At 45.9% G+C, this 21,094-nt stretch overlaps 1 protein-coding gene across 3 annotated transcripts; it reads right to left on the bottom strand.

The window, feature by feature from the left end:
• Positions 1-3,283: 3,283 nt before the first annotated feature.
• On the bottom strand, positions 3,284-18,309 carry ABCF1 (ATP binding cassette subfamily F member 1). 3 transcript variants are annotated; one of them, XM_025917067.2, is made up of 25 exons: positions 18,156-18,309; positions 13,757-13,803; positions 13,448-13,537; positions 13,206-13,335; positions 13,018-13,055; positions 12,826-12,933; positions 11,287-11,361; positions 11,089-11,205; positions 10,143-10,247; positions 9,426-9,548; positions 8,916-9,016; positions 8,737-8,822; positions 8,324-8,463; positions 8,090-8,238; positions 7,676-7,759; positions 7,351-7,475; positions 7,050-7,162; positions 6,759-6,930; positions 6,519-6,593; positions 6,356-6,426; positions 4,832-4,864; positions 4,581-4,749; positions 4,337-4,401; positions 4,178-4,250; positions 3,284-4,053 (listed from the first exon to the last, which is right to left on the bottom strand). In XM_025917067.2, the coding sequence occupies exons 1-25, from the start codon at positions 18,226-18,228 to the stop codon at positions 3,887-3,889; spliced, it is 2,529 nt and encodes an 842-aa protein (XP_025772852.1). In that variant the 5' UTR covers positions 18,229-18,309; the 3' UTR covers positions 3,284-3,886. The 3 variants fall into 3 exon arrangements, with proteins under 3 accessions (XP_025772852.1, XP_086562593.1, XP_086562594.1); XM_086706467.1 differs by having other exon boundaries at positions 13,206-13,332; XM_086706468.1 differs by having other exon boundaries at positions 13,757-13,822; positions 18,156-18,291.
• Between the last annotated feature and the right edge of the window lie 2,785 nt (positions 18,310-21,094).

Below are 21,094 nucleotides of genomic sequence, written 5' to 3'. Positions count from 1 at the left end.
ACCAGTTCCATCTCCAATTCTGGATCATCATTGTTCTAGTTTCCCCATTCCTGCTCCTGGGCAGTAAACCTAATGTTGCAAAAAACACAAAATCCTACCATCTTGACACCAACTCAACACTTACTGCTACTTGACAATTCCTCTTGATTGGCACCCGAGCTCCTGAATGAGATCCATCCAGTGTGAGCACCACTTCCTCTTCACCTGAAAATATCTGAGCCTATGTGATCTTCCTTTCCCAGAGGAAGAAGGGTATCAGTTTTCAAGGCAGTATCTAACCCTCTCTCAGCATCTCCTCTACCCACTCAACTATTCACCCAGCAGCCAGAACAATTTTGTAAAAATCAAAACACGGGCACCTGGGTAGCTCAAATGGTTGTGTCGGACTCTTGATTTTGGCTCAGGTCATGATCTCCTGGTTCATGAGATGGGGCCCCACATTGGGCTGTGCGGACAGTGCAGAGCCTGCTTGGGTGTTCTCCCTCTCTGCCCCTCCCACTCTTTCAAAAACAAATACACATTAAAAATAATAAATCCTCACCACTGTGAGAATGGCCTCCCATTGCTTCTCAAACAGTATCCCAACTCACCAACAAGGCTTACAGGCTCTGAGTGTCTGGCCCCTGCTCTATTTCAAGCTGCCTATCTTGTCTATGTCAAGCTCTTCTGGCTCCAGGGTCCCTGAAACACTATGGTTTCTTCCCTGAGGGCTCTTCTTTTCCACTCACCTAGTTCCTTCACCACCTTCAGGCCTTGGCTTTAATGTTATTCCTGAGAAGTCTTTCTTATTCACTGGATTTAAAGCCCACCCCCTACCCTTTCTATCCTAGCTCCAAAGGCAGCAGAGTTCCTATCCTTGCACTAACAGAATCCCAAGCGATGCTCATGCTGCTGGTCTGGGACACTTTGAACATCACTACCCAGAACAGCCAGTTCAGTGTCCCAGTTGTTGCATTTAGCACTGGCCACACAATGGCAACTTTGGATACTCCCATGCTGTATGGCCACAAGGCTCAATCCTGGTTTTCACTTTTCTTATTGTAGTTTCTTACTGTAGTGTACTGGCACTATTTCCTGAAACCTCTTTGTGTGTTCCTAAAACACAGTGCTATCCTGGCTTTCATGCTCTTCCAGGACTCACGCTTTGGTTACCCTGTCCACATTTTACACAAGAGGGAAAATATCCAGGACACTGGAGTCAGCTAAACAAGAGCCATCATATCAGCAACAACCATCTCTGTTGAGGGCGGATGGTTGTGGTCAGGTCAGTGTCCTCTGTTTCATTAGGAAGGTATGCAGAAGAATCTCTGCTTTTCAAAACCATTTCTATGGTAGTTATTATATACATTAGTGCATGACATAGATAATAAAAGTTGTCTATGAGTAAGAATATTTGTTAACAAAATTCCATTTTCCAGGCTTTGGGTTATCCATACATACTGTACCATATAAACCATATTTTTTGTTCTTTTTGCATTGTATTTTTTTGCCCACATTTAAGTGCATTAATAACTCCATTACTAAGTATGTATATTGAAGGAAAAAGTACAATTTGTGTCCATGTATGGAAGCTGTTTTGAAGCATAAAGTACTTGTAGTGAAGTTGATAAAAAACTTGAAACGCAAAATTTTGGTATTCACTTTATAAATAACATTCCTATATATTTTATGCATCATCTCATCTAGACCAGTGAACTGAAAAGTGGAGTGTAACGTGAAACACATCTAACAAAAAAATTTAAAACACTTTAGAAAATTGCCTAATCCCTTAATAATCCTACAAGGTAGCTACTTTTTTTTTTTAAGTTTATTCATTTATTTTGAGAGTGCACAAGCAGGGGAGGGGCATAGTGAGAGAGGGAGAGAGAGGGACCCAAGCAGGTTCCGTACTGTCAGCACAGAGCCTGATGCGGGGCTCCATCTCACAAACCATGAGATGGTGACCTGAGCCAAAATCAAGAGTCAGTCGGTTAAGACTGAGCCACCCAGGTGTCCCTAGGTACACACTTTCAATCTTCTTTTTACAGATGAGAAAACCAGTACCAAGAGGCTAAGTAGCCTGTCCAACATCATACTCTTAGTAAGTAGACTTGAAACCTGGCTCCCACTGTTCTATGACAGATTTACTTCACATAATTGTGGAAATTACTTTACATAAAACATCTTACTCAGGTGCTTGGTTTAAGACCCTGATTTTTTCCCCTCAAATTCCATAAGGGAGTAGTTCCTTTCTAATTTGAGATGTTCCCTAACAACACTATTTCCACACCAAAACTACACTTCACTACAAAATCTGTACCTCAGGCTATTACTTATTCACTTGGTCAAAAAATAGTTTCCCCAAAATAGATATCCAAGCTGTCAGACTTAACCAAACAGCTCCTCATATTCCCTCTGGAACTGGATACATCATTCTCTTCTTTCTCCCCAACTCCCACACACCTCTCCCGTCCTTTCCTTCCCATGCCTCCCCTACCCTAGTTCAGCATTTAGTTACCTCACCCACAAGTTATGGATTCCATTCCATATACTTCTATAGTCGACCTCACCCATCACCACCTAAAGTCACCAACCACCTGCCACTGGTTACTTTCCAAATCTACCTCTCCAATATAATAGTAAGAAAAATGGCCACACCAGCTACGCTTTCTCATTAACTCCCAAATAGTTTTTTCTTCTTTCCAGGCCTGAGATCTCTCTTTTCCTACATTCCAAAAATGACTCCCTATTTTCTCATTATTCAAATTCTTTTTATTTTTCAAGAGGCCCATCCTGAAGTGATCCTGTCTATCAAATAATCAAGTTCTGGATCATCTTTCCCTTCTATGAGCACGTGGCAACTTATAGCATCTAGAGGACACACATTTGGCAATTAACCAAATCACCTTTACACTCATGTCTCATTTTCTAAAGTCTTCTGTAGCTAAACTATTGATGCAGGCAGACCTTGTCTTTTCCTTTTTGTACACTCCACAGTGCTGTATGTGATGTCAGTTACTTAAGAACTTTTCAGAGTATCAGTACTGTGGGGCTCTGACCACAGAGCAAAGCTTGGACAATGGGAGGCCCAAGAGTCCCAGATGGAAGGGATGAACCCCTTTCTGTTCCTATCTGAAGGGTTGGAGAATCCTCAAACAGCAAGCACCATCTAAAATGCATAAGACTACAAATTAGATCCATCTGTATTAGTGGGGAAGCATGGATACTGAATGCTGCTAGCAATAAAGTGAATCAAAACTAAAAATAGTCCCAATGCCCATGAATCTCCAAACAGCGACAGGACGGCAACAACAACTTTCCTTTATTTCCTCCCCTTGTAAAGGGAGATTCAAGTTGAGGGGTAATTTTCTTGCCCCCAAGTCCCCAACTACAAAAAGACTGCAGGCACCAAGCCCTAGGCTGGGTAACAGCCTAGGCCTCACAACTTGCCTCCAGCACTGAGCTGCAGTAACTGTATCAGTAAGTCAGCATTAAATCCACCAGAAAAGAACAGCACCACTCAAAGACCAGGGGACCAGATAGCCCTGAAGCTTTCTGGTGGACCACAGGCAGGGTTCTTGGTGATGAAAGTCTCTAGACAACTGGCCACATAAGTTTGGCTAGATGGAGCCCACAACAATGAAGGTCATCTCTGTGTATATGGAGGAATGTCAAGGATAAGGCCAGCTCAGTTATCTGAAGAAAACTGTAACAGGCTAGTTTTTCAGAGAAAAGGAACCAAAGTGGTACCCTGGTCACATCAAGACCATGCTCTGCCTTCCTGTGCCTGAGTAGTTGCTGGGTCAGCTGCAGACCAGAGGCAGGCTTCCAAGCAGAGAAAGGGAGACAACAGGGGACTTCTAGGCCACACAAGCTTGTCTTTCAGGAGACTTCCAGGAAGGAAAACTCACTCTCGGGGTCTGATGACCATGACTTCACCCAGAGCCTCCAATACCTCCCGCTTGTAGTCCTCAAAGTCACCATCGATCTGGCTTACACTCTGCTCCTCCACCACCCACAGCTGGCAGTTGGTTTCGGTGATGAGTCGGGCATCATGGCTGACGACGATCACAGCTTTAAAAAAAGATGTGAGCAGGGAGAGTAGGGACAAAGAAGGCAAAGACAAATGAGAACGTGAAGAACAAATGAGACAAATGAGAACCAGGAAAGGAGGAGGGTGCACCCTGAGCTGACTTACCACCCTTGTATTCATTGATGGCTTCCCCAAGAGCATCAATAGACTCAATGTCCAAGTTATTGGTGGGTTCATCCTATGGAAGAGACATTCCATGACCAAGTGTTACAATTCTTTTCATTACTGTCACCTTTACCCCCTCCCATAGTCCAGCTCACTCACCAAGATGAGGACATCGGGTTCCCGACAAACCAGCTCAGCAAACACAACTCGGGCTTTTTGCCCACCTGTAGCAAAGGAAAAAGAGGGCCATCACACTTCACTGCCTTATGTTTCTGAAGATAAACTCTGAAGATGTGTGTGTGCAGAGATTCCCCAAGTCCTAGCTGTTCTTTTCTGACTCTAGGTACAGTCTGGAGGTGTGAAAATTGAGGAGGACACCTTCCCTAGCCCCCTACAGTGGTACCAGAGAGTTTGCAGATCTGGATGGTGTGGGCATGACTCTCAAGGCCAAAGCGGCCTAGGCACTTCCGGGCATCCTGGTAGGGCAGGTTGAAGCCCCGCTGCAGATATTCAGTGGGTGTTTCCTCCATGCGCAGCTGTTCTGCATACTGCTGGTTGAAGAAGCCAATTTTCTGCCCAAGAGAGGAAGGCGGTCTGTAAAAATCATACTTCCTCTATCAGGCTCTTCCTCCCTAATTCCCAAAGCCAACTTACCAACCGGTGGTTCTTTCTCATTTCTCCATGAGTCTGCAAGGAAAAAGCAAGTGGGAAGATAAGGGAATGGAGAGGAAGATGCTGCCCCTCCACATCGTCACTTTTCTTAAGGGGAGACAAATACCAGAATTGGGCTGGGAATCAGTCCATGCAAGAAGGGGAACGCGGATGTCCTCCCTAATGTGACAAAGGCACATCCAGGAAATGACAAGAGTACAGGGCAAAGGGGAGTGAGATGACAATAAAGGAGGGGACACAAAAAGCAGATTCAGAACCAAGAGGGGACTGACCACACCAACAAACACCCCCTTCCCACCCAGCAAGATCCACCAATGGCAACTTTTTCAGGGTTCTGCCTCATATGGGAGTTAAGAGACTGTGAGAGGATCTAAGAAAAAATAACTTGAGGTGTATGAAGAAATGGGCCCTTCTCAACATTTTCCTGGAGGGAGTAAAGATGGTTTCAACCAATCAAAAGCACTGTATAGCAGTATGTTGTAAATCCTAAAAACAATTCTAGGAAGTTTATCCTAAAAAAAAAAACCTACAGTCATGAACATGTACAATAATATTTACTGGAGCACTTGGGTGGCTCAGTTGGTTAAACACCTGACTTCGGTTCAGGTCATGGTGTCACGATACAGGAGTTTGAGTCCCGCATCAGGTGAGCTCAAGCCCCCCTTTGGATGAGCCCCACCTTCTCTCTCTCTCCCTCTATCTGCCAGTGGGATTCTCTTTCTCTTTCACTCTCTCTGCCCCTTGCTCACTTGCACCCTCTCAAAAAAAAAAAAAAAAAAAAAAGTTTACTATAGGATTGACCTTCAGTGAAAAACCAGAAAAAAATCTAAACGACTGTGATCAAAAACTATAAATCCACAAGAAACGAATGTACACAGGTAATTATTGGCATGGAAAAATACTTGATGTGTATTATCTGAGAACTGGCTATGAAACAATTCATCTGAGAACCCACTTTTGTTAAAAAAAAATTATATGCACATTTGCAGAGAAGAAAAAGAGAAAGTAATCCATCTAAATTAATACTGGTTATCTCCAGACTTTTCTGACTCCTGCAATTTCTTTTTTTCTTAAGTTTTTTATTTTTGAGAGAGAGGGAGAGGGCAGAGAGGGAGAGAGAATCCCAAGCAGGTTCCCTGCTGTCAGTACAGAGCCCAACATGGGGCTCGATCCCAGGAACCGTGAGATTATAACCTGAGCGGAGATCAAGAGTCAGAAGCTTAACCGGATGAGTCACCCAGGTGTCCCTGACTCATGCAATTTCTAGTTATTCTATAACCAAAACACACATGGGGGAGTGGTGCCGCCAGTCCAACCCCACTTCTGCTGGCTCTCTCCCCTGATCTACAGTGTTCTCCTCTCTAGCACCTCTGAGGAAAAGGAATCATCTACGATGAATTCTGTATTTAAATCTCCAGCACAGAGGGGGCTCCTTGATTCTAGCATTTGGTGAACAGCTGCCTTTTCACACTCGTCATGCTCTCTGGTCCTGGCACCAGGACTTACTGGTGTCAGCTTGCCCGTCAACAACAGAAGCAGGGTGCTCTTCCCCACACCGTTAGGGCCCACGATGCAGACTGCAAGGAGGAAGACAGGTGGTCAAAGAGGTCCTCAGAAACTGTCCCTGTAGCCCTGCTTCACGTCCCCAAGCCACCTGACACCAACTCACTCCTTGAATCCATGTCAATGCCAAAATCCAGGTTCTTAAAGAGTGGTTTCTGCCCCTCATAGCCAAACGTCACACCTGAGAATCAGGAAAAGAAGTGATATACTTTCTTTTCGGAATCACTCTGAAGGTGTCCTAAAGTCCTTTCCTGGCCTTGGAGAAAAGGAATGGATCCCACGCTGGGTGGAAGACGTGGGGTGCACACACTTCCGCCCTGCGTTGGTGGGGTCTGCAGCTGCTCACCATGCAGACCCAGCACAGGAGGGCTGAGCGGTGGGGGATTAGGGAAAGTAAAGCGCACAGTGTACTCCTTGGGGCGCTTCAGGAGCTCGGGGGCCTCTTGTGATTCCTCATCTTGGTTTTTCCGCCGGCATTTCTGCTGCTTTCGAGTCAGGGCTTCCTTTGTTTGCTTTTCCTGGAGAGGAAGGGGAAAAGGAGAAATTCACACCCTTCACAGCAGTCCCTGAAATGGAGAGCAGTGTCACAGAGTTCCCTCTTTCTCCATATTGAGAGAAAAGCCCCCCAGGTGCTTACCGCCTGCTTGGTGGACTTGCCACCTGCCTTTAGCTCCTTCAGCTTCTTCTCCTGCTTCTCATACTGCTTCAGCAGTTCTTTCTGCTTCTGCTGATACATCTTCTTGAAGGTCACTGAGGCAGAAAAGGAGGATGGGCAACAACAGTTGCCCTCCTCCCCAGCAGAGGGACAACCAGAAATGGTGAGGACAGAGTTGGGCATCTCTGTCTAGACTCTTTTAAGATTTAGCTAATCATTGCATCCCTATGGGTCCTCCCTCCAAGGCCTCGTCTCTTTCCTCCCCCCAACAAATGATCCTTACTGTAATTGCCCCGATAGTAATGGAGCCGCTGGGCATCGAGATGAATAATATCGGTGCAGACATCATCCAGAAAGCCCTGGTCATGGGAAACGATGAGCAATGTCTTCCGCCAGCCCTGGAGGTAGCTGGATTTTAGAGAAGAGTGTGGACAGGTCACAATGGTCAGTTTAGGGTTAAGTCAGGGAAACAGACTGACAATGAAAACAGGGAGGAAAAGAGAAAGGGGCTGGATACAGTGCTGTCAAGGACAGAGTGTAAACAGCTAGAGGAGACAAGGACAGAATGACAACCAATGACGCAAAGACTGTAGTCAAAGGTGACGCACTTATTGAGCCAGATGACAGCATTGAGGTCCAGGTGGTTGGTAGGTTCATCCAACATCAGCAGCGTGGGCTCCATGAACAATGCCCTAGAAGGTGGGGCACCAGAATGTAGGGTCAGGGGTAGGAAGATGCTCGCTCAGAGAACTCCACAGAAGCCTCTGGCAGGTGAGACCATGAACACTCCTTCCATATCTCTCCTCAGAGAGCAGGAGATGTTGAAAAGATTATGCCCCCAAGAGGAAAGATCTTGAGTCTGGCAATGCAGACAATACAGGAAGGAGCAGGAAGACTTGAAACTCCCTACTGGCCTTAGAAGAACAGGAAGAAGAGAAAGCCCCGCCTCCCGCCTCCCGCCACCCCTGCCCATGCGTGGATTGATGCTGCAAAGGGGAAAGGCAAGGAGGTGGGTGGCCCACCTGGCCAGGGAGACACGCATGCGCCAGCCCCCAGAGAACTTCTGTGTGGGCCGATTCTGCATTTCAGGGTCAAAGCCCAGACCAGCCAGGATCCGCCGGGCTTTGGCCTCTGCAGCTGCTGCCCCAGTCGCCCGCAATTCCTCATATACCTGGAGGAGGGAGAAGAGGACACATGTCCAAAGGTTCCAGGAACCCGCAACTCTTAGCCCATGTCCCCTGCGCCATCTCCTCTACCTTCTCTAGCCTCTCAGCAGCTGCATCATCTCCCTGCTCCAGCTGCCCCTGGAGCCGTCGCTCCTCTTCCAACAGTTTCAATCGCTTGGTGTCGGCCCGAAGAACAGCCTGCACAGCTGGCGTCTCATCTGCTACCACCTCTGGGGGGTCAGGGGAGAAAAGGCCAGTTGCCCTGAGGGCCAAGTCTCCCATTCCTTCTTTTCTTCAGCTCAATTTCAGGTTTGTCTGACCTTGCCCAATTCTTTGTACTTATTCCAAAGAAATTTTCTCTAGTTTTTCCTTAGCATCCATCTTCCAGTCCCCAATCTTACTTTAGAACCTTTCCCACTCCATAACCACAATTTCTTCTGTTCTTGGTTGACTCTTCTACCCCAACTGCCCACCCCTCAGGCCCATCCCACCACTGGCCTCACCCTGCTCACACAGCAGCACGTCAATGTTGGGAGGTATGCTCAAGGCCCGGTTGGCAATGTGCTTGAGGAGAGTAGTCTTGCCCTTGCTGGGGAACGAGAACTATTAAGACCAGGCCATCCCTGAAAAACCTTTTTTTTTCCAGCCCCTTCCCTTTTATAGCTCCAGCCCTTCTCCTCACCCGTTGGGTCCCACTAGCCCATAGCGGCGGCCAGCTACGATGTACAAGTCTGCGTTGACAAATAACTCCTTGCCGTGGGCCGAGATGCTGAACTTCTCCAGCTGCAGTTGTCAGGGAAGCAGTGGCAGAAGAAAGAAAAGCACATGAGAACCCCCCTCTTTCAGACAACTTTCTCCCTGCTGGGAAGCCTCTGACAAAACAGATAGCTCCAGCATGACCCTCTTCACCATGCTGGTCCACTTCCTGTCCACTGCGTTGAAGGGGAGTCTCCCAAATTCTAAATGAGTCCAGCCCATCCCACCCTTCCTGCCCCCCAAGGGTGGACCCCTCTAGTTGTGTTGGTTTTCCTATCTTCTCACCGAAGCTGGCAGAAGTCAAGGTATGGAAAACACCTCCAAGCTTTCTTCCAATATACCACTCACACCTGGCTTCCTCGGCTGCCATGGCCACTCAGGGAAAGGTGGCACTTCCTTGAGCAAACTGGTTGGGAGGGAGCCTCTCAGACCTTACCTTAATGTCAGATGCATTTTCTAACATGGCTTGGCGGGAGGACACCTCTGCTTGGGACACGGAGAAATCATTTTCAGCAGCATTGGCTGCTTTTAATGAAGCCACCTGGCGCTCATACTCCATCTGAGAAAGAAGGAAAACCCACATATGAGGCCACTGTCTGCCAGTTACCCGTCACAACACAGCCACATGTCATCAGACACCAAAAAAAGGTCCACAAAATACATCTGTTTCTTTATTCCAACTGTTGTTCTTGCAATAACGTCAAAAGCTCCCTTTTGCCCCAATTCAGATGTCCCCTAGTTTAAAAAAAAATTTTTTTTTAAAGATTTTATGTAATCTCTACACCCAATGTGGGGCTGGAACTCGATCAAGAGTTGCATGCTCCACCTACTGAGCCAGCCAGGAGTCCAACTGAAATATTAAAAAAGTCAAACGCGGGGCGCCTGGGTGGCTCAGTCGGTTGAGTGTCCGACTTCGGTTCAGGTCATGATCTCAGTCTGTGGGTTCGAGCCCCGCGTCGGGCTCTGTGCTGACAGCTCAGAGGCTGGAGCCTGTTTCAGATTCTGTGTCTCCCTCTTTCTCTGACCCTCCCCTGTTCATGCTCTCTGTCTCAAAAATAAGTAAATGTTAAAAAAAAAAAATTTAAATAAATAAATAAATAAATAATAAAAAAATAAAAAAGTCAAACGCTCCTAATTCTGACCGAGATCTTACTTGTTTCTTTAGCTTTTTCTTCTCCTTTTTGCTAAGGTGCCCATAAGGATCATCAGTCTTAGACTCCCCTTCTTCTTCCTCCTCTTCTCCTTCTTCCTCTGAACCCTGTGAGAACGAGATGATGAAAAACAAGAGACCCCTTCTAGAACTCAGATTTCATGTCATTCACCCAGCCCCACAGTTAGCTCGTTCCTTTCCCAGAGTCCTGAAATTTCTTGGTGGGTCCTGTCACTCTCTCACACACACTCCTGGGCTCCCTGGAGTCCTTCACCCACTTCTGTGTCAGGAATGACAGAAGACAAATAGTATGAATGTGTATGTACAAAGTATAACAGTTCTACCCACCTACAAACAAAACTGCCCATACCACTGGGGAGGAAATAAATGAAACAGCTTTTACTCATGTATCAAATGAGTTTCTGTGGCTTACATGTTAACATGCAAAGAAAACGTCCAGAAACCCTTACAGCACTAAGAAATCTAACAGAATCCAGAATTAGAAAGTTCTAGAGGTGGAGGGACTGCAGAGATCACTAGATCATACAGATAACTGTGCCCTGAGAAGGTGGAAAGGTCACACAGGTGGTGAGTGGCAGAGCCAGAACCCAGATCATCTGAGGCTACCACCAGGGTCCCTTCCTCTCTGAATCAGGAGCTAAATGGATTGTGGGCCAAATCTCACCTGATGCCTATTTTTATACGGCCCAAGCGCTAAGAATGGTTTTACATTTTCAAAGAATTTTTTTAAAAAACAGGCATATGCATCAGAGATTATATGTGGTCCACAAAACCAAAAATATTTACTATGTGGCCCTTTACAAAAGCCTGCTAATTCCTGCTCTGGGTAGTAATGCCACCCCCAGATCCTGCTCCCCTCCCCCAACCAAGAGCCACAGAAGGCCAGTCCCTCAGCCAATCTTCCTTCCCCCAACACCAAAATACACACCTGCTCTGCCTTCATGGTCTTCTCCCTCCCTTGTCTGGGTGGCTCCTTTTGTTTTGTTATTTCTTCTTCTTCATCCTCCTCCTCTTCATTGTCCAGAGCAGCAAATTTATTTTGAGGCTAACAGGGAAAAAACAACGGATCTGATGAAATGTTCTAATTCCTGAGACCCAGCACCTCCTCCTGCCAATACTCCCTCACCTTGGTCTTCCCCTTTGACTTCTCTTCCTTTCCCTTTCTGCCCTTCAGCCCAGGCTGTTGTTCCTCAGATACAGCCTGGAGAACACACACACACACACACACACACACACACACACACACACACACACACAGAAAATTAATTTGTTAACTTATTTATCAAGCATTTCTAGGGAGTTTAGAACTAGGAGCTAACTATACTGAGTGCTCCTCCGAAAACAAATGAGACCTAGGAAAACCCTAGTTTCTACCTTGAGATGAAAGAGTGAAAAAATAGTTAGATGATGTCAGCAAAGCTAAGGGAACACGAGTCAGGAAAACGAACATGGGTGGGGTGGCACTAGCACTGGAGGGCTTCCTCGAGAGGGCACATCTTGAGAGGAAATAATGGACTTGAGCTTAGAGAGAGCATTCTAAGGAAAAGGGAAGACACAACATAAAGAAGAAAGAAAGGCTTTGGGGTGCGTGTCTGGTTCAGCTGGTGGAGTACACGACTCTTGATGTTGGGGTCATGGGTTCAATCAAACTCTATGTTGGGGTAGTGCTTAAAAGGGTGGGGGGGCGGGGAACCTGGCTGGCTCAGTCAGTACAGCATGCAAGTCTTGATCTTGGGGTTAAGTCTGAGCCCCAAGTTGGATGTGAAGATTACTTAAAAAACAAACAAAACCACAAATACTTCAACACAGGCATAAAACTGAACGCCAAGGTGTGAACAGGCTAATTTGAAACATATACACAGAAGAATCCCAAGTAACCCTGCAAAAGGGGTCCGAGTGGAAAAGCAAAAACTTGAGGCCCTGTGCTTTAGATTTTGAGTCTAATCTGGGGAGCCTGGGTGGCTCAGTCAGTTAAACGTCCAGCTTCGGCTTGGGTCATGAGCTCGAAGTTTGTGAATTGAAGCCACACATCAGGCTCTCTGCTGTCAGCGCAGAGCTTGCTTTAGATCCTCTGTCCCCCTTTCTCTGCCCCTCCCCTGCTCACATATGTTCTTTCTCAAATAAACGTTAAAAAAAAAAAAAAAAAAAAGATGATTTTGATAGTGTGAGACCTAAAAGAACTAGTTTGTTTTTTTTTTTTAATTTTTTAATGTTTATTTTTGAGAAAGAGAGTGTGAGCAAGGGAAGGGCAGAGAGAGGGAGAGAGAGAGACAGACAGACAAACAGAGAATGTGGAGCAGGCTCCAGGCTCCGAGCTGTTAGCACAGAACCCGACACGGGACTCAAACCCACAAACCATGAGATCATGACCTGAGCCAAAGTTGGACTCTCAACTGACCGAGCCACCCAGGCACCCCTAAAAGAACTAGTTTAAAAGCAGGAAAATGGGGAGTGTGGCTTGCTCAATCAGTGACACATGTGACTCTTGATCTCAGGGTTGTGAGTTCGAGCCCACACTGGGTATAGAGATTACTTAAAATCTTAAAAGAAATTAAAATTAAAAAATTAAAAAAATAAAAGCAGGAAAAAAAGCAGGGGAATTACCACACCATGGCCAGAAGGTGCTACATGGGGTGGGAGTGACCAGCAGAGTGGCCACTTTCACCTTATTAATCCGATTCTTTTCCAACTTGGCAGGCTTGGGAGAATGTTTTTCTTCCTCCTCCTCATCCTCACTTTGATCCTGAATCAGGGCTGCAAAAACATTACCACCCTAGAGAATGAAAGGGCCAGAGAAATCAGTGGGATGGTCAAGTTTGCAGCCCTGGGGTCTCTTGTTAACACACAGATGGCTTACCTTGGTTTTCTTCCCTCCTCGGGGTATTGGGGCAGGTACTGAAATGACACGACGGTTGGGAAGATGAGTTAGGAAACAATTATAATGTCTGGTTACTCAATCTAATCCAACTCAAAATCAAGAAATGAGGCACTTTATTATTCATGACTCAGGGATTCTGGGAACCCATTTCCCCTCAGGTCATTTACCCTCATCCTCCTCATCACTGGCTGGCACTGAGAGCTTCTTAAGACGCTCCATGAGCTCTTTCTCTTCTCCATCATCGTCTACGTCCTTCTTCCGCCGGCCTTTTCGGGTGTCTCGTTTCTTTTTTTGCTGCTGAAAGGAAAAGAGAGTAAGACAACGAAGCCCAGGCCCCTCTCTGCTGTACAGAGAGTTCCCAATTAACCGACTGAACCAATGTGGGCTGGACCCCCTGACACTTGAGAACCTGCTGTTGCTGTTGCGGCTGCTCCTTCTCCTTGAGCACTTTCTCTTCTTCCCCAGCCTGTTTATCTTCTACTGCCAGTTCCTCAAAGAACTGTAAAAGGAGTTAAGAGATAGGTACATGTGGCTCAGAGACCAACCAAGTCCTTCTCTGCCACACACAGGCCCACTGAACCTCCAGTCCACCCTCACCTTGCTTCCTTTCTTGAAAAGATCTTTCCTCCTCCCTTGGACCCCCTGCCTCCTTCACATGGGCTTATTTTGATTGGAAACACCCACTGTCATTTTTCATCCACAACCCTCATTTACTCACCGTCTTTTTGGTCTTCTTGTCCTTCTTCCCTTTCTTCACCACTTTGTCTAGAAGGTTAAGCAGACACTGTGAATGCTTATCTACAAATTCCAAAGCAGCCTGACCTCCCCTGCAAAGCTCTCAGTGGCTCCATCCTATTTTACTACTTTCTATCATTCCTTAGGCATTGTCCCAACTGTGCCTTGGTCTAGAGTGGCAGTGGAAGGGAGAAGTAGAATTTATAGAGTGAAGACAGAAGTGGGAAGACACGGTACTCAAAGAGGACTCCTACATTTTCTTTTTTTTTTTAAGATTTTATTTTTAAGTAATCTCAACACTCAACACGGGGCTCAAGCCCACAACCCAAAGAGTCCCATGCTCCTCCGACTGAGCCAGCCAGGTGCCCCAAAGACTCCTATGTTTTTAGCTGGGCAAAATTAGTTGCGATAGTGGTACCATTTATTAACTCAGGACATACTGGAAGAGAAGGTTCTCTCTAAAAGGACAAAGATAGTATAAATTTGGTTTGCCATATGTAATTTGTGAAAAGCTGCAGACTGTGTAAACGGAGCTGTCTGGTTAATAAATGAACATCTGGGTCTATGCCCCACCTGGTCTGCTCAAATAACATTCTAGCACAAATCACACTGTTATATTTAACTGTTTGTACATTAGTCTTTCAACCCAGAGAGCAACCTGACAGACTGTTTAGCTTGCGTTCCCATGGAACAAAGTAGGAAGTCTTATACAAAACCTGACTGACTGAACAAATTCCAGCTCCTCCCCTCTATCCAACCCTGTTTCCCTGAAGGCAGGAGACTATGACTAACTCCCTCTCTCCCTTCCCCCATGAGAATGGGAGGCAGCCAGCAGCTTTATGATTTCTCTTCCTGTCCGGGCCTACCCACTATCATATTCCCCTTCAAATCATCCTATCCATCCACTGCTTTCCAATTCTATCCAGAAACACTCCTGTAATCATTTAGTTAAAAAAAAAAAAAAAATCAGGGGCACCTGGGTGGCTCAGTCAGTTAACCATCCAACTTTTGATTTTGGTTCAGGTCATGATCTCGCGGTTTGAGGGTTTGAGCCCGGCATCGTGTTCTGCCCTGAGAGTGCAGAGTGTGCTTGGGATTTTCTTTCTTTCTCTCTCTGCCCCTCCCCTGCTTTCTCTCTCAAAAATAAATAAAAATTAAAAAAAATATATATCAGTGGCTTTCTGCTACCTACATTAAGTATTTTTCATTAAAAAAAAAGTTTTTTAAATTTATTTAGTGCGAGTGGGGGAGGGGCAGAGAGAGAGGAGAGAGAGAAGAGAGAGAATCCCAAACAGGCTACGTGCTGTAAGCAGAGACTGACATGGGGCTTGAACTCACAAAACCACAAGATCATGCCCTGAGCTGAAACCAAGAATTGGACATTTAACTGACTGAGCCACCCAGGTGCCCCTATTTTTCATTTTTTTTAAAAAAGTAGGCTCCTAGGCTCCACACCCAATGTGGGGCTTGAACTCGTGGGGCACCAAGTGTGGAGCCTGCTTGGGATTCTCTCTGCCCCTGCCCCTCCCCCTGCGCCCCCATGCACATGCACCCTCTCTCTCTCACACAAAACATTAAAAAAAAAAGTCACATGCTCTACTGACTAAGTATTTTTAAACTAGAATTCCACATAGTCTGTAGTAACCAATTATTGAGGAAAGTTTTACTGACCACCCATATGCCCAAAACTGGTGTTATCAAAGAACAATCCCTATAACTTAAGACTTTACAAATTAAAAGGGTCCTATTCTATCTTTTCTGCTATATCTCTGTTTTCCTACCCACACCTATGTTCTGGACACTGACCTGTTATTGCCCCCTGATTAAGTCTCAGGCATATGTAGGTCTGTCTTTGCTTAATCTGTATCTTCCAACCAGAACACATTTCATCAAAATTTGATCCCCCATATTGGGTGAATAGTGTCAATGAATTGGAAAGATGTGCAGGAGAAATAATGAAAGGCTTTATATGCTACTCCAGAGAGTTTAATCGTAAAGACATTAGGAGGGAGGACCCACTGCAGTACAGAGGAAGGAATGGCATGATCAGCTCACCTTGACAACACTGAGGAGTGACTCCTCCCAGGTATTAATCTCTCCCCAAGGACTAACACAACGCAACCATCTCTCCCTTCCTTTAATTCTCTTTTGAACTTTAAACCTCACTTTGATCCTCCTAACCATAGAAAGGAAAATCCTATGCACAGGTTCAAGTGCGACAAGGTATGATCACCAAGGAAGAGGAAAAAGCTAAGTACCGCTAAAGCAATGCGCTCCTCCATTGCTCCTCCATTGCTCCTCCCCTAATAGCTCCTCCCCTTCAGCACACAACTTAAGCTAACTTCAAAGCCTAATAGAACACTTCCTTACTATCTCTTCCCCCAATTACTGCTTTCTACTTTGGTCTCCACAGGTTCACACTAGCTCTGCTTCCTCATTTCCCATTCCTTTTTGAGCATACTCCGATCTGATTTGGGTATCATCTCCTAATGACTACTACCTTTGCCAAAGTTGCCACTGTCCCCTTAGTTGCTCAACCCAAAAAGAATTTTTTTTAGTCCTGATTTTGCATGACTTCTCTGCAATATTCCATGCTACCACCTCCTCATCCTCTGCTTCCCTCCTGTCATTACTTAATTTCAGGGATCCTGTTGGCTCCTGGTTTGCCTTCAGTTTCTCTGGCTGCTCACCTTTCTCAGTGTCATCTCCTCTACCTCCTTCCTTCCCTTCCCTTAATTGTTGAGGATCTTTTGGGTTCCTGTCTTCTGTCCTCTTTTGGCTTCAATCTGCATACTCTCTCAGGGGACTCCTCTGAATTCAACGTTTCAACAACACTTGCTTGTGTGTTTACTTCTAGCCTAGATCTCTCCCTGCCATCTCCTCTTAGAAGTTCCCCAGGAATCCCCAACTTGACATTCAAAAGCTGACCTTATCTCTTCCCACTCCCAACCCTACAGCCCATTTCTGATCTCAAACAATAGTATACTACCCTTTGAGTTACTTAAGTGAGTGTCATCCTTAATTCTTCTCCCTTCATTCAGTCTGTTCTCAGACCTGCTCAATGCCATTTCCTTAGTAACTCTTTAATATTCACTGCCTTGGCTTACCCTGGTACTGCTTCTCACCTAGATCATTGCCAGCACCTCTTACATGGTAGCCCTGCCTCCAATCTTGACCAATACAAGTCATTCTCCACTGCTCAGTGTTGTCAGGATGAGCTGATCACACCATGCCTTATGCACTTCAATTAGTCTTAATGTCTTCAGAATTAAAGTCTTTGGAATACCGTGTAAAGCGTCCCATTATTTGTCTCCTGCACACCTTTCCAATCCCATTACATTAGTCACCCAATATGGGGAACGGCCAGGCTCACCTACGTCTTTACCTTTGCACAAATTTCTTCCTCTGCTTGGAATGCTCTTCCCCTTGCTAACTCATACTGATTCTTTCAGAATCAACTCAGCTGCCACATATTTCTGGGAGGCTTTGCTGACATTCCTACCCTAGCTGTCTGAGTAGATGCTTCTCCTCTCTTCTCTAGTCTCACAGCATTCTCAAGCACATTTATCACTCTGTCAACCACTTTTGGATTCATGCTGTCCCCTCTACTAAACTGAGTGCCCCTTTGGGGCAAGTCTGATCTTTTATCTCTACATTCTCAGTTTCTCTGCACAGTATCAGGTATACAGCAGGCATCCAAAAATTGCTTGTAAAATGAGTCACTGTGTATCTACTGTAATTATTTTATCTCCCCTTGAAGTGCCTTCAAATTTGGGAGGATGTCTTCATATTTTTTCTCCCTTCCCAAAACACAGTATAGGTGCTGCTTACGTTTAACAAACATTCGCTGCTTTTAAGTAAACCTTAGCCTTCACTGCAACACCTAGCAGCTACCCTGCACTCTTGCTCCAGATGAGTCTGATGTGTATTATGAAGGAACCCAGGGAGTCATCCTCTTCCTCCTGAGAGGGTGTGGGTGGGTGGATGTGTGACGTTTTATGTGTGCGTGAGCGCGCAGTGGGTGGGGTGTCGCCCTGCTTGACAGATTCCCATGGAACGTGGAATACAGCGCGGTGGGGAAGATGTCCAAAAGGGAAGAAAGGAGGACTTTCTCATTTCTACCCATCTCTTCCACGGTACCATACACATTCCCTCGTTTCTTGCCAAATCCCACTGAAACTCGTGCGCGACCGCCAGGCACCTTTACTCCCACCCCAAACTGGCGTGCTGGGTAAACTCTTTCCGGCCGGCCCCATTACACGCATGTGCAGTAGCCTCCCTCACGGCCCGGTCAGTTTCACAACCCGTGACCCCCCTCCTAAAATACGTCCGCTCTCTTCTTCCCTTTTCTATCTCGCTGGTTCCCTGCCTATCAGCGTCACCTGTGGGGCTCGTGCTCTCTCCATCCCCAATCCACTCGGGCTCCGGCGGCTGCTGCTTGGGTCCCTTCGGCATCTTGGTGGCAGTTACGGCTACTCTGGCGACGCCGGGCAGTATTTCCGCTTCCGGCAGCGTGGGGTCCCGAATGGGGCGGGCTCTCCACTTTGGCGCCAAGGTCCGGCCCCTGGGCGGTGCACGTGCGCTCCGCGGCGTCATCTCGGGGGCATGCCAGCGGCGATGGGGCGGGGCCAGCGTCTGCTTGGCCCCGCAAAGTCAATAAAGCATTTATGGCTGTGTGTGAATGCTGTGGCAGTGAGTCCGCGACGCTGCGTGAATAAGTACTGAGCATAGTAATTTCGGATTAGTACGAAGGAGCAGAAGCATCCTTCTTTTTGTTTTTGTTTTTTAAGTGGTTAGGAGCAGAAAGACGTAGTCCATCTACTTGGGAAGAGGACGGGAGTTGAGTGTAGGGTTGTAAACTAGGAATTGTAGCCTAACAGAAATAACAGTGTGATAAAGCTTGGGGGCAGTTTGGGGGGCGGGGGGAAGTCACAGTTTTACTGGGATATAATTGGTGTATGATAAACGCACATACAATAAATTGACAGGCAATAAATTGCACTTTGATCAAGGTTTTTACATATATACACCCATTAAACTGCCACCACAATCAAGATTTGAGTTCTCTTCTTAACCCTACCACTTAATAGGTGTGGGAGCAAGACGCTCCCATAGCTCTTTCAGCTCTCCTTAACCCATTATAATCATGCTCTTGTCCCTACCATTGCTTGAGTCCACTCTTCCCAAGGTCAACAGATAGGGGACCAATTCTCTGTCTTTATCATACTGTGCTAGCAGCATTTGACACAGATGATCATTCCCACCTTCCTTTTTTTTCAGGGACACTGCTCTCTGCAGGTTTCCCTTCCATTTCAGAGGCTGCGCTCCTTCTCTCCTTTCCTGGCTTTTTTTCTTTTTTCTTTTTTTAAATGTTTATTTATTTATTTTGAGAGAGAACGTGCATGAGAGTGTGCTCCAGAGGAGCAGAGAGAATCTCAAGCAGGCTCTGCACTGTCAACGCAGAGCCTGACTCAGGCTCAATCTTGTGAATCATGAGACCATGACCTGAGCCGAAATCAAAAGTTGGACACCTAACCAACCGGCTGAGCCACCCAGGTGCCCCTCTCATGGTTTCCCTTGAAATCTAAATGTTTTGTGGCACATTCTTTGACATTTTTCTCTATCTAGGCTTATCACCTATGTCTCATGACTTTACTACCCATAACTGATGAATATCCCTAAATGTCTCTTATTTTGACCCCAACTTCTGCCCTAAGCTCCAGGCTCACAAATCTAACTGCTTATTGGATATCCTCTCTGAGATCCCTAATAAATATCTCAAATTAGTATATACTAAACCGAGCTCTTGTTTTTACTCGTCAACTCTGTTTCTCTTCCAGGTTTTCCATCAAGAAATCACACCACCTTTCATTTAGTTACTTGGGCCCAAACTTGAAAAGTCATTCTCTTTCTCAATTCCCCCTCATCATACTTCATTTCTTTAAAAAATATATTTATTGGGGTGCCGGGTGGCTCAGTCGGTTAAGCGTCCGACTTTGGCTCAGGTCATGATCTCACTGTTTGTGAGTTTAAGCCCTACATCAGGCTCTGTGCTGACAGCTCAGAGCCTGGAGCCTGCCTCAGATTCTGTGTCTCCTGCTCTCTGCCCCTCCCCCACCCACACTCTATCTTTCAGAAATAAACATTAAAAAAATTTAAATATATATATGTATATATATATATAGAGAGAGAGAGAGAGAGAGAGCGCGCACACACACACACATGGTATATGCCAGGCACTCTTTTAGGCTCCTGGGATCAGTGAATGAAATAAAGATCTCTGCTTACATTTCTAGCAGGGGAGATAATGCTAAGGAAAAAAGAAAATACAGGTCAAGGTAAAAAGTATCAGGAGGGCAGGGGTTATAGTACTAGAATGTTCATGAAGCCTCAGTGAGGTGAAATTCAAGCAAATTCTTGAAGAAGGTGAGATTTTTGGCTGTATGGATTTCCAGGAAAGGAGGCTTGCTGGGAGAAGGTATAGCTAGAGCAATGCTCGATAGCAGAAGTATACTTGACATATATGAGGAGCAAACAGCAAGGAGGCCAGAGTGGCTGGAGCAGTGTGAATGAGAAGTTGTTGGAGAGGCAAACAGAGAAGTAAAGCAGGGTCTGGATTGGGATGGGTCTTGCAGGTCATCAAGAATTTGGCTTCTTGGAGTGCCTGGGTGGCTCAGTTGGTTAAGTGGTGGACTTCTGCTCGGGTCATGATCTCATGGTCCGTGAATTCGAGCGTCACCCTCACGTTGGGCTCTGTGCTGACAGCTCAGAGCCTGGAGCCTGCTTTGGGTTCTGTGTCTCTGTCTCTCTGCCTCTCCCCTGCTTGCACTCTGTCTCTCTCTCTCTCTCAAAAATAAATACACTTAAAAAAATTAAAAAAATTTTTTTGCTTTTATTCTTGACTAAAATAGAAAGTCATTACAAGGTTTTGAGCAGAGCAGTGACATGACCTGGCCTACATATTAAAAGGATGACTTTGCAGGTCGAGCTGAGAATAAATTGTTCAACAGTTTATTCTCATAAACTGAGGGTCACAGGGTGGGGAGGAATGGCAGAAGCAGGGTGACATGTTAGGGGGTGTTGGTGACTCAGACCAGGGCAATGGTATTGGAGGTGGAAAAAAGGACTGATTTCTGGATATGTTTGAAAAAGTGCCAGCAGGTTTTGTAATGAGTTGGATTTTGGATGTCAGGTGTGACAATAAATAAGTAAATAAATAAATAAATAAGACTCCAAGATTTCTGGACTGAGTAAGTAGGAAGGTGGAGTTGCCATCAACTGAGACTTTAAGACATATCCCAAATCTGCCTACCTCTCTCCA

This window comes from Puma concolor, chromosome B2, assembly GCF_028749965.1.
Source record: "Puma concolor isolate L17-30 chromosome B2, mPumCon1.1.hap2, whole genome shotgun sequence".
NCBI classification, from domain to species: domain Eukaryota; kingdom Metazoa; phylum Chordata; class Mammalia; order Carnivora; family Felidae; genus Puma; species Puma concolor.
The sequence above is the reverse complement of the archived record's forward strand: the minus strand, read 5'-3'. Positions and strand labels throughout refer to the sequence as shown.